This window comes from Taudactylus pleione, unplaced genomic scaffold (genome assembly GCF_031769625.1).
Source record: "Taudactylus pleione unplaced genomic scaffold, aTauple2 ptg000169l, whole genome shotgun sequence".
In the NCBI taxonomy this organism is placed as follows: Eukaryota; Metazoa; Chordata; class Amphibia; order Anura; family Myobatrachidae; genus Taudactylus; species Taudactylus pleione.
The window spans coordinates 956,460-973,152 of NW_028284571.1; the positions used below are offsets into that span (position 1 = coordinate 956,460).

General features: G+C 42.5%; 1 protein-coding gene across 8 annotated transcripts in view; it reads left to right on the top strand.

The window, feature by feature from the left end:
• Positions 1-16,693, top strand: part of FRYL (FRY like transcription coactivator) — a 310,032-nt gene that overhangs the window by 254,128 nt on the left and 39,211 nt on the right. For all 8 annotated transcript variants that reach the window (XM_088475243.1, XM_088475244.1, XM_088475241.1 and 5 more), the window contains 10 exons: positions 363-447; positions 2,268-2,380; positions 3,121-3,271; positions 3,410-3,513; positions 5,876-6,061; positions 8,504-8,705; positions 9,965-10,086; positions 13,331-13,518; positions 15,039-15,133; positions 15,352-15,959. In XM_088475243.1, coding sequence (XP_088331369.1) covers positions 363-447; positions 2,268-2,380; positions 3,121-3,271; positions 3,410-3,513; positions 5,876-6,061; positions 8,504-8,705; positions 9,965-10,086; positions 13,331-13,518; positions 15,039-15,133; positions 15,352-15,959 — 1,854 coding nt within the window. The remainder of the gene's footprint in view (positions 1-362; positions 448-2,267; positions 2,381-3,120; positions 3,272-3,409; positions 3,514-5,875; positions 6,062-8,503; positions 8,706-9,964; positions 10,087-13,330; positions 13,519-15,038; positions 15,134-15,351; positions 15,960-16,693) is intronic.

The following is a 16,693-nucleotide window of genomic DNA, read 5'->3' on the forward strand; positions in this document are numbered from 1 at the left end:
CCCATATCCCTCTCTTCCCTGGCCTGGGGTCCCATATCCCTCTCTTCCCTGGGGTCCCATATCCTTCTCTTCAATGGGGCCCCTATCCCTCTCTTCCCCGGGGTCCCATATCCTTCTCTTCCGTGGGGCCCCATATCCGTCTCTTTCGTGGGGCCCCATATCCCTCTTCCCTGGGGCCTCAAATCCCTCTCTTCCCTGGGGCCCCATATCCTTCTCCTCCCTGGGGCCCCATATCCTCTCTTCCCCTGGGCCCCCTATCCCTCTCTCCAATTAGGAGAGTTCTCCCCTTTCCTTGTAATGGGTTCTTACAGGAAGGTGTATTCCTCTTCATCTAAAGCTGTTGCTAATTTGTTGTCTTACAGGAACCACATCCAGCAGCAATACCATGGTGGCGCCTACTGAAGGCAGTCATGAGAACAAGCATACAAGGGATGGCGCTGATGAGACGTAAGTGGCTTGTGCATTCAGCACTTTAACACCACCTGTATTCGTTTGGGTATGTAGTCAGGAAGCCAGTGGTCGAAATGCAGACCACCGGCTTCCTGACAGTGAAATCCTGGCATGGGACTAAAGATAGGCATCTACCAATGTCTATCATTAGCCTCACGCCCAAATCCCGACGCCCGGCATACCGATTGTAGGTAAGCCAGGCGTCAGGAGCAGACAGCCGCAGGGGGTGGGGGGGTAGGTTTAGGGTCTCCCGGGAGGGCTTAGGGTTAGGCCTTCCCCCAGGAGGGTTAGGGTCAGACACCCCCGAGGGGAGGTTAGGGTTAGGCACCCCTGGGGAAGATTAGGGTTAGGCACTAAGGGGGAAGGTTAGAGTTAGGCACCCCTAAGGGGAGGGTTAGGGTGGGGAGAGGGTTAGGGATAGCCTACTTACCTCCCCTTTCGGGATCTTCATCAGCAAGGCCTTCCGGCATCGCTATTTCATCCGCCGGGCTGACATCCGGTGGTATATCATACCGATTCCATACATTTGATGGTTATAAATGTATCCATATGGTATAATACAAATAATATTAATGCAGGATTTTCTGTAAGGAAGACATTGGTAGTTGTGTAACAGTGGACCTTGCTTGTTAGATATTTGGCCCATGTTGAGTTTGCTGGTTTTCATTTACAGTGAACTAGAATGGCAACAAAGTGGTACAAAGTTAGACCATCTACCTTTTTTTTCCAAGGGAAAGGGACAAGTATATCTTGTAGTTATTTTGTGTAACCCTGGTCATGGAGAGCCGTATGAATGACAGGAGACTTTATAGGATCTCGCCCAGGATGCACACTGTCCAGTTATAATTCTGTTGTTGGTGAAATTATTCTGAAATTAACGCAGATTAAATGTTTTTACAAGTAACCTAGATTCTTGTTATCATCAATGTATAAAATGCATGTCGTATCATAAGAAGTGTAATGCACTTTTATTCCGTTTCCATCTCCATTAAGCATTTTCTATATGTATGATAACAGGCTAGTGGGGGCATGGTGTGGGCAGGCTGAACAGACGTAGGCAACGCCTTCAAATGTGATCTTAGTCCTACATTTAATAGACACTTAAGGGGTATATTTAGTAAAGTGAGAGTTTTTAGAAGTGGAGATGTTGCCCATAGCAACCAATCAGATTCTAGCTATTATCTTCTAGAAGGTGCTAGATAAATGTTAAGTAGAATCTGATTGGTTGCTATGGGCAACATCTCCACTTCTAAAAACTCTCACTTTACTAAATATACCCCTAAGAACATGATTTAAGCGCAACGGAATATGCTGCGCTATATAAGAACCTGTTAATAAATAAATAAAATAAATTTAATTACTACTTTTTATAGAAGGCCAAATCTCTCTTTCTATATCTAAGATGGGAACATCTCTGTATACTGAGTTAGGAAAGTAGGAGATAATATCGAAACATTGAAACGCATTGCATAATATATGTGAGTATAGATCAGACTGAGGGGTAGAAACAAAACCGGAGGTGGTGCAGTAAATCCACTCTCAGATGGCAGATGTTTATGTAGTTATGGGTATTATTAGGATCGCCATAAATATATGTACAATAGAAAAGAGGATCAGACGTCACCCAGGAGCTGATGTTATAATCCATCCAAATGGCTGCTGTTACCATGGGATGTGATGGGTTTTTTGCCTTTGTGTTTTTGTAGCTACTTCAGTTTTACATCTGTTTCAGCATTTACTATAATGTCGTTGTGCTGGGTCACTGGAGACGGGCTAAATTAAATAAGAATGATAATGTTGTCTATTTGTTATTACAGCTATGCCCACCTAGATATCTACAGTGGTCAGAACAGCAACCTGAATCGCCAGCACCACAGACTAGAGTCACGCTACAGCAGCAGTTCTGGGGGTTCTTATGAGGAGGAGAAAAGTAATCACATCCCTCATGTTTTCTCTTTATTACTTGTCCTTTGCAGTGCTCTCTATCTTACTTGTTATATTGTCATAGCTCAGATGTGTCCGGAATGGGGAGAATTGGGATAAATAGGAGCACCCTCTGCAAGCCCAGGGCCTTATCACCCAACATCAGTGCCCACCACCAGTAATGCTCCTGTGGCTGAATAGATGAGAACAGCTGTAGCTGTGTTCCACAATCTAGTGCAGTTATGTCAAACTCGGGCCTTTCATATTTTGTGGGACTACATATCCCAGCCTGCCCTGCCACAGTTTTAGCATGCCCTAATAGCAAAACTGTGGCACTGCATGCTGGGATGTGTAGTTCCACTGCAGCTGGAGGGCCCGAGTTTGACACCACTGATCTATTGGAAAACCTTCCCAGAAGAGTGGAGGCTGTTATAGCAGCAGGGGGAGGGGGAGCAATCAGATATAAAGCCCACAGGTTTGCAGTGAGATGTTCAAGAAGCCTATATGGGTGTGATGTTCTGATGTCCACGTACTTTTGATGTAGTATATAGTCTCTGGTCCCTTTGTTTAGTAAATTGGGCATAATGGGATTAGAGGTGCAGATATATTGCCTTTTAGTCTTGCAAACATCTCCTGTAAGGCTTCACGGACTGTATCTGTACATGGACGGTTAGTTACTAGGATAAATGTAAGAATGCAGCAGCAAAATAGATGAGGAACTATATTGTTTGCCTCTTTGTGTTGAAGGTGACTCTATGCCACTGTTCTCTAACTGGCGCCTGAAAGTGATGGAACACAACCGAGGAGAGCCCCTACCTTTCCCACCCACAGGAGGCTGCTGGTCACCCCTTGTGGATTACCTACCAGAAACGACATCTCCGGGAACATCTCTGCACAGGTATTGCTGAAATGCCACCTTTATGGCTATTTACTGCAAACGTATCCTTATTTGTAGTGCAGCCACCATTTGCATCTGCTTTCTGACAGCGTACGTCAATCTCTTGTATGTTACCAGCTGTTGTGTTTTTCCATATAGGTGCAACATAGCCGTGATCCTTCTGACCGATCTGATCATTGATCATAGTGTGAAGGTTGAGTGGGGAAGCTACTTACACCTCTTGCTGCATGCAATCTTTATAGGTAATTGCTCTTACATTATGCCTACAGTATGGTTGTGCTTTGATGACAGAGCAGCATGTATAGTGCTATCATACACTACTGATACTATTATGTAGACACTTCTGTAACCAGTATCTGTATGAACGCTGACTTCTAATACCATTGTTTATAAATAGAAGTTCTCACTTCAGTGGCTTGTGTATTGCAAGGAGTAATGTACCCCTGCTGTAAATGACTATGGATCGCGTCTGTTACCTCTTACCTGCGGCCTCCTGCCTTTATATGCTGAGAGTTTCTTGGTGACTTTTGATGTCCTTTTTAATGTAAAAAAATAAAATAAAAACTGCAGTAACCTGTATATTGAAAGTGTGAAACAAATTTATCATCTCAGTGTTTTCATTAGGCTGGTGGGTCTGTAGTGTTTATTTGCAGGTCCTATCAAAACTGTAAGTAGATCAGTAAGGATGTATTTTAAAAGATAAAAGGATATCTCAAACCAGGAGAAGCATTTTGAAATTTGTAGAGAGGAAGAAAGACAGAGCATCAGGAGGGACTTTTTGTTTTACCAAAAATGTGATAGATTCATGGTATAATCTCACAGGACTTGTGGTGGGAATTTATATAGTAACCTCATTTATGTATAAATGGTACAAAACATATATCTATTAACACTCACTCCACACACACCAAAAAAGAGAATTTACCGTGAACACAAAAATGTGGATTCAATGGATATTTCAGCTGCTCTATATATTAAAAAGACTTGTTTGTGTGTCTGTGTGTGACTCCACTGATTGTATTCTTGTTATTGTACTGTCACCTTGCTCCGTGACTCGCCGTATTATCCATCACTACCTAATCGCATCCCTTTAGTGGTGACATTTGTGGGATTTATTTAAGGAGAATCATTTAGAGTAGAAATAGTAGTAGTGTATATATCTAATATAGCTAATCCTGCAGGTGACATTGATTGAATTACGCATTGTTTGGGCCAGTTTCGTCCACTGTTTCTCGTTTATCAATGTAATTCCAGGTGTAGCACAGAATCCAGACAAATAAAAAACTTTACTTTTATTCATGGTGAGCAATAAAAAGCAGCAAAATGATTTAAAAATAATTCCTAACAATTATATGGACCAACATAAAAATTGTGTTTTTATCTTTCTGTTGGTCCATATAATTCTGAGGAATTATTTTTAAATCATTTTGCTGCTTTTTATTGCTCATATGACCATGAATAATAGTTTTATGTTTGTCTGGTTTCTGTGCACTGCATATAGGACAATACCTTTCTCTGTTCTTATGCTCTTGGATTATATATTATTGTCTGCAGTGGGTTGGGTACAGCACTTATCATTCAGTATCCCAACCCTCCCCTGTAGTGCCTAAACCTAACCTCCCCGCACCCTAAACCTAACCCTCCCCCTACTTACCATCGGTGCCGGTGCTGGGATTCTGGCAGGTGTCCAGATCTCGCCGCCGGCATCCCATCTGTTGGGATTTTTGGACTGTTTCAGAGCCGGAAGCAATAGCGATTATGTACACAGTCGAGCGACTTTTTGCCATTGCACATGCGTATAAGCCGCTCTGCACGTGCGCAGTGATCACACTGCGATTACGGATGCACATGGGAATCCACTGCAGAGTGAGTGACAGGTTGTCAGCGTTTGGGGGTGGTAATGGGGGAGAGGTCAGAAAAACGCCTGCCTGTTTTAACGCCGTGACATGGGCATGCATAAATTAGCCACTGCGTGTGCATATGCAGCTCTGCGTGTCAGAAGAGCTCCTAAGGGTCAGACCTGCCGCAAGAGCAAGCTGGCCGCTGGTGTGCGTCGATGTTACCGATTATTTATGCAGGTATGCGCCGTGACACACAGATATGAAGGCAGCAGTGGGCGTCTTCATGCTCGGATGATCTTTGCTAACATAAGCATATTTTCGTAGCTGCGTTGCGTATGAAATCACAGCTGCGATCGCATTAGGGTCTGTCTTTGAATCGGAACCTTTGACTGGTTCCCGTCTGCAATAGCATGCTCACCTGAAATAAGATATCATTATTATCATTAAGATATTATATAAGATTTGTATTACATTTTTTCATTGGGGTGTCAATAGTACTATTCTTAAAATATTCCTATATTAGCAGTGCAGTTTATCACCCTCTTTAGCAAAACCATATCAGTTTGTACACACAGATATAGGACACTGTTACAAAGTGGGGGAAGAGACAGGATCCCTAAAGGTGCATTGGAAATAATACAATTAACCTTTACATTTTCTTTTAAATCTGAGGCTGTGCTTCTAATGTAAGGCTGCACTTTTAGACTTAGTGATGGTAGTAAGATCCAAGGTCATTTCTCATGTGATTGTTTGTTGTGTTTAGGGTTTGACCACTATCACCCTGAGGTGTATGAACACTGTAAGCGCCTCCTTTTACATTTGTTGATCGTGATGGGATCTAACAGCAGTGTGCAGAGCATAGCTTCTATTCTCCTCAGGAACAGGGAATGTAATGAACCACGGGTGCTGACCATCAAGAACAATGCACATCTGGAGTACTCCTTCACAGGTCAGAGACCGCTGCTGCTGGCACTACCCTCACATCACTTATGTATAACTTCTCCTTACTTATGAAACACTGTTACTGAAATCTCTGCCTTGCGTCTTTCTCTCTAGATCACGTCTCTCTCTCTGCTACGTGTCTCTCTCTCTAGATCATGTTTCTCTCCCTAGATCATGTATTAAGCTGCATGCACACAACGATTTTGTTACCAACGATTTTATGAACGATTTTCTGTCAGATTTGTTAATGTGTAATGAACGATTTTTTTGAACTCCAAACAATATTTGTAACTTCCCTTAATGAAAATCGTTCATTTGGTCAGTCAGAATGAACTACAAGCGGGAACACACATGAACGATAATCATTCATCGATATAACTCAGAAAATTTACGATTTTTTCAACAATTGAACGATAACGACGTTGTTATATTTAAATCGTTCAAAAAATCATTACTTGTGTATGCACCTTTACTCTGCTACGTGTCCCTCTAGATCAGTGTTTCCCAACCTCGGTCCTCAAGGCACACTAACAGTCCAGGTTTTTGTGATATCCATGCCTGAGCACAGATGGTTAAATCAAAATAACTAAGATACTAATTAAGACACCTGTGCTTAACTGTGGCTATCCTTAAAACCTGGACTGTTAGTGTGCCTTGAGGACCGTGGTTGGGAACCCCTGCTCTAGATCATGTGTCTCTCTCTAGATCATGTGTCTCTCTCTAGATCATGTGTCTCTCTCTCTAGATCATGTGTCTCTCTCTCTAGATCATGTGTCTCTCTCTCTAGATCATGTGTCTCTCTCTCTAGATCATGTGTCTCTCTCTCTCTCTAGATCATGTGTCTCTCTCTCTCTCTCTAGATCATGTGTCTCTCTCTCTCTCTCTAGATCATGTGTCTCTCTCTCTCTAGATCATGTGTCTCTCTCTCTCTAGATCATGTGTCTCTCTCTCTAGATCATGTGTCTCTCTCTCTAGATCATGTGTCTCTCTCTCTAGATCATGTGTCTCTCTCTCTAGATCATGTGTCTCTCTCTCTAGATCATGTGTCTCTTTCTGTAGATCATGTGTCTCTCTCTCTCTAGATCATGTGTCTCTCTCTAGATCATGTGTCTCTCTCTCTAGATCATGTGTCTCTCTCTCTAGATCATGTCTCTCTCTCTAGATCATGTGTCTCTCTCTCTAGATCATGTGTCTCTCTCTCTAGATCATGTGTCTCTCTCTCTCTAGATCATGTGTCTCTCTCTAGATAATGTGTCTCTCTCTAGATAATGTGTCTCTCTCTAGATAATGTGTCTCTCTCTAGATAATGTGTCTCTCTCTAGATAATGTGTCTCTCTCTAGATAATGTGTCTCTCTCTAGATAATGTGTCTCTCTCTAGATAATGTGTCTCTCTCTCTAGAGCATGTGTCTCTCTCTCTAGAGCATGTGTCTCTCTCTCTAGAGCATGTGTCTCTCTCTCTCTCTCTCTAGATCATGTGTCTCTCTCTAGATCATGTGTCTCTCTCTAGATAATGTGTCTCTCTCTAGATAATGTGTCTCTCTCTAGATAATGTGTCTCTCTCTAGATAATGTGTCTCTCTCTCTCTAGATCATGTGTCTCTCTCTAGAGCATGTGTCTCTCTCTCTCTCTCTCTAGATCATGTGTCTCTCTCTCTCTAGATCATGTGTCTCTCTCTCTCTCTAGATCATGTGTCTCTCTCTCTCTAGATCACGTGTCTCTCTCTCTCTCTAGATCACGTGTCTTTCTCTCTCTAGATCACGTGTCTCTCTAGATCACGTGTCTCTCTCTCTAGATCACGTGTCTCTCTCTCTAGATCACGTGTCTCTCTCTCTAGATCACGTGTCTCTCTCTCTAGATCACGTGTCTCTCTCTCTAGATCACGTGTCTCTCTCTCTAGATCACGTGTCTCTCTCTCTAGATCACGTGTCTCTCTCTCTAGATCACGTGTCTCTCTCTCTAGATCACGTGTCTCTCTCTAGATTGCGTCTCTCTCTAGATTGCGTCTCTCTCTAGATTGCGTCTCTCTCTAGATTGCGTCTCTCTCTAGATTGCGTCTCTCTCTAGATTGCGTCTCTCTCTAGATTGCGTCTCTCTCTAGATTGCGTCTCTCTCTAGATTGCGTCTCTCTCTAGATTGCGTCTCTCTCTAGATCGCGTCTCTGCTACGCGTCTCTCTCTAGATCACGTCTCTGCTACGCGTCTCTCTCTCTCTAGATCACGTCTCTCTCTCTCTAGATCACGTCTCTCTCTCTCTAGATCATGTCTCCCTCTCTGCTGCACGTCTTTCTAGATCATGTCTTTCTGCTGCGCGCCTTTCTCTCTGAAACCTTCAGTACATTTCTGCAGAAAAGTAATCTTTGGTGTTTACAGGTATAAACACTGATGCGTTGTATCCTCACACAAAGTAAATGAACTTCTTCTACACTGTAAATTGGTTTGTTTCTGCAGGTATTAATGACTTCATACCTGAATACCAGCCTTCTCCCATGACGGACTCAGGGCTCAGCTCAAGTTCTACCTCTTCTAGCATCAGCTTAGGGAATACAAGCACTGCTGTTCCTCACTTGCATGCAACCATCCTCAATGAGGTGGATCTCTCTGTAGAACAGGACGAGAAGGTCAAAACTCTTATGGAGTTCATTACGTCAAGGTATGTCTTTAACTCCCACTTTGCTGGCATCTCTGTTTCATGCTTCATTACAGTAAGAAATTACCTGAAACACTGCTAGTTTTGTAACATCTTTACTAACTATAATAAATGTTACTTAATAGCAACAATGGCACCTTCAGAGACTGCACATGGTCTTACTCCACACGCAGACAGGGCTCCACTGGGGTGGGGACTGATGTGAATGGGCAAAATATTCCCTGTAAAACTCTGTGAAATATGTGCACTATATAAATAACTGGTACAAAATAAAATAAATGCATTCCAGAAAAACTCCAAGCTCTAAGCATTCCGGGTAAATACTCCCATACTTGTACACTTATCTCTTGTGTAGTTATTCATTGATAGCAAGGTCTATGGAGATGTTTCATCTACTGTTGACGGCAAACAGTCCATGTGGGGGGCTTGGAATGCACTGTTAGGTGTACCGGGGCCCTCTCTGTATTGAAGGGCGCCTGGTCACGCAGTATTGAGAGCATGGCTGTGTCTCCTCAGCAGCCTGGTCTCCTCTCCCTTCTTCTCTGCTTCCCTGAACACAAAGATGAATCCATACCGATTGCTTGCCTGATTTGCCTAATTTTAAAGATATTAAGCAAAATTGTTATTGCATATACTGAAGAACCTGGTAGTGTAATTTACCAAGTTAGACTATTAGTAGCTTAAATGGGAGCAAGAGCTTTACTAAATTTCCTACCTCCAAAGAATAGTAATTTAGTATTATTACTTCTATTTTAGCTGCCATTATTCTGTTTATTTAGCAGCGCCCTGATCCTCACATATACCCGGGACCTCACCTTCGGTGCAACTTGTGTCTTGGGAAGGAAGCTGATAAACTAATGTTCTTAAATAAACTGGCACCCGTTAGCCGCTGGGGAAAATGCTACAGCATAAACCTCATGTGCCATGTATTTGTCCTGCCTATAGCAATAAAATATATGATTTAGAGGACACTGCAAGAAAATAATGTTGACATACTTATTTTGCGGTTTTATCCCAGCTGCGTACGTAATGGCATAGCTGGAATAATGGCAATAGAGACCAGTGGATTACAACATCTTTTTCTTGCTTGTGCGGACTTGATCTAAGGTTTATGCATATTATGGAGTTCCTTTCCTTTGAGCACAGTATAGGTCTCTTCTGTGTATATGCTAATGTCAAGTGTTATGTTCTAGACGAGGACATCCTAAGGATTGTTACTATGTTCCCTAATCCTCCTGACCTCAGTTGTATGTGTTTTATAGGAAAAGAGGACCACTTTGGAATCATGAAGATGTTTCGGCGAAAAATCCCAGCATTAAAAGTGCTGAGCAGCTGTCTGCATTTTTAAAACATGTGGTGTCTGTGTTTAAGCACTGTAGATCAGGTATGTGTATGTACAGCTAGAGAATACTCCAGTCACCACCGTTTTATTCTCTCTGGTGCAGGTCACACACTTTCCCTATTATGCAGGATCTCTGCAGTGTCTGGACACTGTATGCAACTTACTACTACAAGCTGCCGTTCAGTGATGGCTCTCCATTTTTGTGCAGGCTTGGCATGAGTTGCATCAAGGGCATGCTGCCATGGACATTTCTTTTTCTTTAAATCTTATGTATTTTATTAATTTTCAATGAGGCAAAAAGCAAACAAAAATACCATTATTACAGACCGAGAAAATACAGCGGAAATGCAGACATAGACAAATTAGACAATACAAAAGAATCATAGTAGGAAAAATATGCAAAAAAACACAGTGAAAATGTGGTAGATGAGCAAAAAATTCATCGAAGTGTAACAATTGAAAACAATCATTATATATAAAAAATAAAGAAAGAAATAAGTAAATAAAACAGATATTATGCAAGTGCACTGGTAAACCCCCCCCAAAAAAATTACATGCCTTCAGGTGACGAAAGGACTCCGACCATAGTGAGATGTGTACCATAGAAACCACACTTTGTGGAATTTGGGTAAAGCCCCCCTAGCCGTATACAGGTATCTCTCATGGTTGACAGTTTCATTAGTGAGATCCAATCCATAAAAACCGATGAATCAGCCCCTAGCCACTTCCGTGCTATAATAACCTTAGCTAAGGACAACAAATGAAAAACATATTTGATGGCAAAAACATTGAACGATTCCTCGAGGGAAAAACCAAACAGACATATGAGTGGATCCAAGGCAGAGGTAATACAGGCAAAGTAGTACGGACACAATCCCACACTTGATTCCAAAAATATTACACGTCCCGACACTCCCAGAGGGAGTGCCAGAACGCTGCCTCTGACAGCCCACATCTACGGCAATTGGAGTCAGCACGAATCCCCATGTTAAAGAGACTAAGGACCTCAATCAGAGTCGGTCATTGCTGCCGCTCGGTAGTATGCCACCGATGTTCGCTAAACTGCGCATGCGTAAAATTCGCAATGTGCGTGTGCGCAAACTAGCTATTACGATCAGAGATTGCTCTCTTCTTGAACACAGCCAGGTCGTTAGTTTGAGTGACAGGATGAGGCGTTTGTGGGTGGTAACAGGGGAAGGTGCTTGTGAACGGGGGAGTGGAGATCCGTACGCAGGTGTGCCTGGCTATGCAAACGGCGTTTTATGGGAGTGCATAATTAAGTAAGTAGTGTCATGGCACATGTGACATGGGAGGTTTTTACACTGACTAGATAGTAGTGCTTAAGAGAGGGTATGGTCAACCTTAAGTTCTACGAGCAGCTCCGATGGTCTTGATTAATCCTTATATGCCCGGAGATGATGTGTAATGCGAACGAGAAGGGGGCGTATTTTTAGTCTTACGGCCGCATCCTCCCCTCGCTCGTCCAGCTAATGATCCCATCTTAATGACGCAACTTGCGAGCGCTTCATTTGCATATCTGGCCCCTTTTAATTTCTGGCCGTGCGGCCGCAACGACCGACTCTGAATGAGGTCCTAAGTGGAGAGTAATATATTCTATGAAAAATAAAAAAATTTATCTGTTGATAATGGATGCAAGCAGTAGCATTCCGAGTACCACCAAGCATATGGGACCACTGTTCATCCGAGAGAGTTGCCATGGACATTTACATAGTTTGGTTTCCTTTCATTCATCCCTTTGACCTGAACTCTGACAACTAGCCCAGAGAACATATTTATATTTGCACACTATGGGCCTGATTCAGAGCCGCTCGTAAGCGGCCGCTCGTTCGTTCCGAGCGATGTTTGCCCAACTGCACATGCGTACGGATCGTTATACGCATGCGCGAACCAGTCAGTGTGGTCGAAAATCGTGTGCTTGCAAAATAGCGAATGCCTGCTAATTTGAGTGACAGGATGAGGCGTTTGTGGGTGGTAACAGGGGAAGGTGCTTGAAAACGGGGAGTGGAGATCCGAACGCAGGTGTGCCAAACGGTCAAAACGGGCGTTTTAAGGGTGTGCATAATTAATAAAGCAGCGTCATTGACCACGTCACTTGGTTGTCTTTTAGCCTGAACTGCTCGCATGATTGCGGTAGGAAAATGCTACCACAAGCACTGCGAGCAGTTCATAAGCCTTTCGATGTACTCGATTAATCAAATAAATAGCGGAGATGACGTATGATGCGAGCGGCCAGGGGGCGTTTTTTCCAAAATAGTGAGCGCATGTTTCGTTCGCTCTTTCAGACATAGAGGCGTCAACAGACCGCAAAGAGCGAGCGCTCAATTTAAATAGCCAGCCCCTTTTTCTGAACGAGCGTCCGCAAATAGCGTCCAGCTCTGAATCAGGCCCAATATTTTGTGGAACCTTTTCTATATAATTGCACAATAGCTGTAATCTGTAATTTCATGATAGACATGTAATAACATGGTAATCCTGTAGGTGGCAGCTTCTAGCAGCCATGAATCATCTATAATTAATTGTGTCGCTGGTATTTACAATTACAATGCTGACATTTTACTTTGTCAAGTGCCTCTATAGCCATGTAATGGAAAAGTAATGTATAAATGCTGTTGTTTTTCCCCATAATGACCCGTAGACATTTGTTCACTAACTGAAATGCAAAATTACTGATGTAGCTGAAATTGCAAAGAGAACATTGAGATGAAAAATGGCGATTCTGAGGGCAGTAGAAGTCATTTGTCTTGGCATTTTTCAATTTTAAAAAGGTTTACTTGTTCAAAGTGTGACTGCTCATACAATTTATCCCTGCCGATCAAGAAATTTAAATTGTTATTTGTAATCTGACATTAATTGTGTGCTGCTCTGTCTGTTACTGCATGCCCTTGTGTACCCTGTTTAGAAGTGGGCAGTGATGGAAAAACTTGCAGCTAATCAGATTGCTCATATTGGCACAAAAGATATCAGTGACCGAGCTGCCCTTGTGAGGACCAGGGACCTGAGCACACCAATCACCCCAAGTAGCTTTGAAGGTTGTGGTGTCAAATTCACAACTTTTTTAAATAAATTGTATACATCGAATTTGTGTTTGCATTTGCGAGCCAATGTTCTATTTAATTTCATAATTAACTTTTACAAGACTATAGTATAGATGCCCTTTGGTACTTTGACTATATATATATATCCACATTTGAGAAGTACTAAAGTATATCCATAGTGATTGCTCTTGTTTACCTGGTGTAATGATCTGTTTACTGTTCCCTTCCAGGGTTTCAGCTGGAGCAAAATCTGAGTGAGGTAGCGCTGCAAACGGCACTCTCCTGCTCGTCACGCCATTATGCTGGAAGGTCCTTTCAGATTTTCCGAGCCCTCAAGCAGCCGCTGTCTGCGCAGACTCTTTCCGATGTTCTTTCCAGGCTAGTGGAGACAGTGGGAGATGCAGGAGAAGAAGCTCAGGTGACATTTTGGTCATTGTTCTCGCACTGCCATGTAATAGACAGTCAGGGGCCTATTCATCATCGGAAGGCTGTATGGCCTCTGATGATGAAGTATCGCACTTTCTGCGAGGGATAGTTAAATGTCCAACTCACAGCGGGAGAAACGTGACACCAGAGCAATTCATCATTGCTCCAGTAAGGGGACAGCTGCACCGAAAAGCAGTTGTCCCCGTGGTTAGAATCGCAGCTACCTGCTCCCTGTCGTCCCAGATACGTATGCGTGATCTCGGGTCACACATGCGCAAAGCTGCCGGGGAGGTAGTGAGGAGGCGGCGGAGCGATCAGCTCGGATCCATTTTCGCATCCCCGGAACTCCTTCCCATAGGAAGGAGCGGGGATCCGAGAACAAGCACCGTCTGAAGATGACGCTTGTTCTCGGAAGCAAACTCTGAAAACTTTCAGTTTTTGAAGTTTGCTGAATATCAGGGGGTCCTATCGGACCCCTAATGTTGAGTAGCCCAGTAACCTAAATATGCGGAAACTAGCGTCTCCGCATGGTTACCGGGCCATTTATCGTATGATGAATAGGTCCCTATGTATACAAGTGGTTATCCTCCCAATAGAATTTTTTATTACCAGCTATTCTTCATAAGGCTCTTCTACCTGGACACATCCTGCCCCTAGGTGCTCGATAGAATGTGTCTGATTCAGCCATACATGTAGTATTGATAACTTCCCTATGACAATGCTCTCTTTTGATTGGCCTATTATCTTGCAGTATGGTTTCTGGCAAATATGACTGTGCTATTGGTCTACTTGGCTGTGATAGAAGCATGTCTGGTCAACATACTTTTAAGAGATCATATAGTAACAGGAGGCATTGGGAGGACAGATATCTCCTACCACAGACCTATTAATTAGGATTAGCAGATATAAATTGTTTTATAAGCTTTATTTATTTAAAAGTCAATGAGTCAGCTGTGGGTTTACAGCTAATTCCTTTTATCATAATAAATTATTATGTTTTAAATTCTGTTTCAGCATTTAGATGATAAACTTTCTGCTTTCAGACGGTAGTCTAGTTCATGCTTCTAGTTCCTTACATGTATTTTCACTAAATTCGATTTTACTATTCTAGTGTAACTGGGACCTGAAAGTGTTTTGCAAAACCTGAGAATTTTATGGTTCTGCTTAATTTGAGTTTTTCAATATATTGCATGTGCAACATGGTTCTGCTTAGTCACACTGTTTTCTGGACTGAGGGTTAGTTACATTAATACGCACCATGGACAAGCCAATAGCCTGTCCACAACATGCTTTTACCAGCAAGCATACTAACCATTCTATGTTACACTAACCTCAATGTGTGTATATATAGCACTGATAATATATACATCACATATATGTATAACTGTACGGTTACTTGCTCTGTGATCATATGCTATTCTATACTTTTAAACTGAAATTTATCAACTGACCATGAATTCTATTTTTACATTTCATATTATAGTTTTGTTGATTTGTTCTATTCCTTTTTAGGGTTTTGTCATCGAGCTTCTTCTAACACTGGAGTCAGCCATAGACACATTATCAGAAACCATGAAGCATTATGACCTCCTGTCTGCTCTTGCTCAGTAAGTGACTCTCGCACATTGTAGGTTAACTGGGGATGAAGGATTTATTTAGACTATTCATGATTAACATATTTATAGTTTACATTTGTTTTTGTTTTTTTTAAATATAAAATTCTTAATTTTTTTATGTCAGTTATATTAAATTATGTGGATTATGTGTGTATTGTTAAAAAAAAAAGCCATCATGATTAATTTACCTTTAATACACTGTGCTCTAGAACATCGTACCACGAGCCAATGATGGGGAATAAGAACGCAATGAACAGGAAGAGCACCGGACAGCTAAATCTAAGTACAAGTCCTTTGAGTAGCGGGAACTTTATGGGATATTGTAACAATGCCAGAAGCAACTCATTGCGGCTAAGCTTAATGGTTGACCGTAGAGGGGACAGGCGGCGAAGCAACACACTGGATATATTGGATGGCAGGATAAACCATGGGGGCAGCATAGCAAGGACTAGAAGCCTTTCCTCCCTTAGAGAGGGAGGAATGCATGACCTGCAACCAACTACTGATCCAACCAATCTCATGGCTACCATTTTCTGGATAGCAGCATCCTTGCTGGAATCAGACTATGAATATGAGTACCTGCTTGCATTGAAGCTGCTCAACAAGCTGCTCACCCACTTGCCTCTCGATAAGTCAGAAAGTCGAGAGAAGATTGAGAAGGTGCAGAGCAAACTGAAGTGGAATAACTTTCCTGGTCTTCAACAGCTCTTCCTGAAGGGTTTTACCTCCGTATCCACACAGGAAATGACTGTTCACCTGCTCAGCAAGCTCATTGCTGTCTCCAAGCATACACTAGTGGACCCTCCCCTGTTGGCTGGTAAGTATCACTGTCATCTCTGCTGCACAACACAATAATTGAGTACCTCAAGTTCAGTATTATGTTGTGTAAGGCGAGGGTAGAGGAAATCATATAATGGCAGAAATATTCAACTATTATTGAAATATACATTCCTGCTGACAAAGTAATGTATTTATCCAACATTTCATTGCTTAACTTGGGACATGGAAAGGTTTTTTGTTATTGTTTTTTTTAAAACATGACTGCACACAGTTACCTTCCCCTTCAGCCTATTCAAGGAAACTAAGGATAGCACACATTCAGGGAAAGGTAAATCAATGCTTTCAGGCAACGATACAGGAGGATAGTTTGTTCAAGGAATAATACAGGAGGGCGGGTACATTTAGGGAATGATTACAGGAGGGCGTGTACATTTGGGGAACGATACAGGAGGATAGTTCAAGGAATAATACAGGAGGGCGGGTACATTTAGGGAATGATTACAGGAGGGCGGGTACATTTGGGGAACGATACAGAAGGACGTGTACTTTAGGGTGCTATACAGGAGGGCAGGTATGTTTAGGGCGCTATACAGGAGGGCAGGCACGTTTAGGGCGCTATACAGGATGACCAGGCACGTTTAGGGCGCTATACAGGAGGGCAGGCATGTTTAGGGCCCTATACAGGAGGACAGGTACGTTTAGAGAATGATACAGGAAGACTGGTACGTTTAGGGAAAGATACAGGAAGACTGGTACGTTTAGGGAAAGATA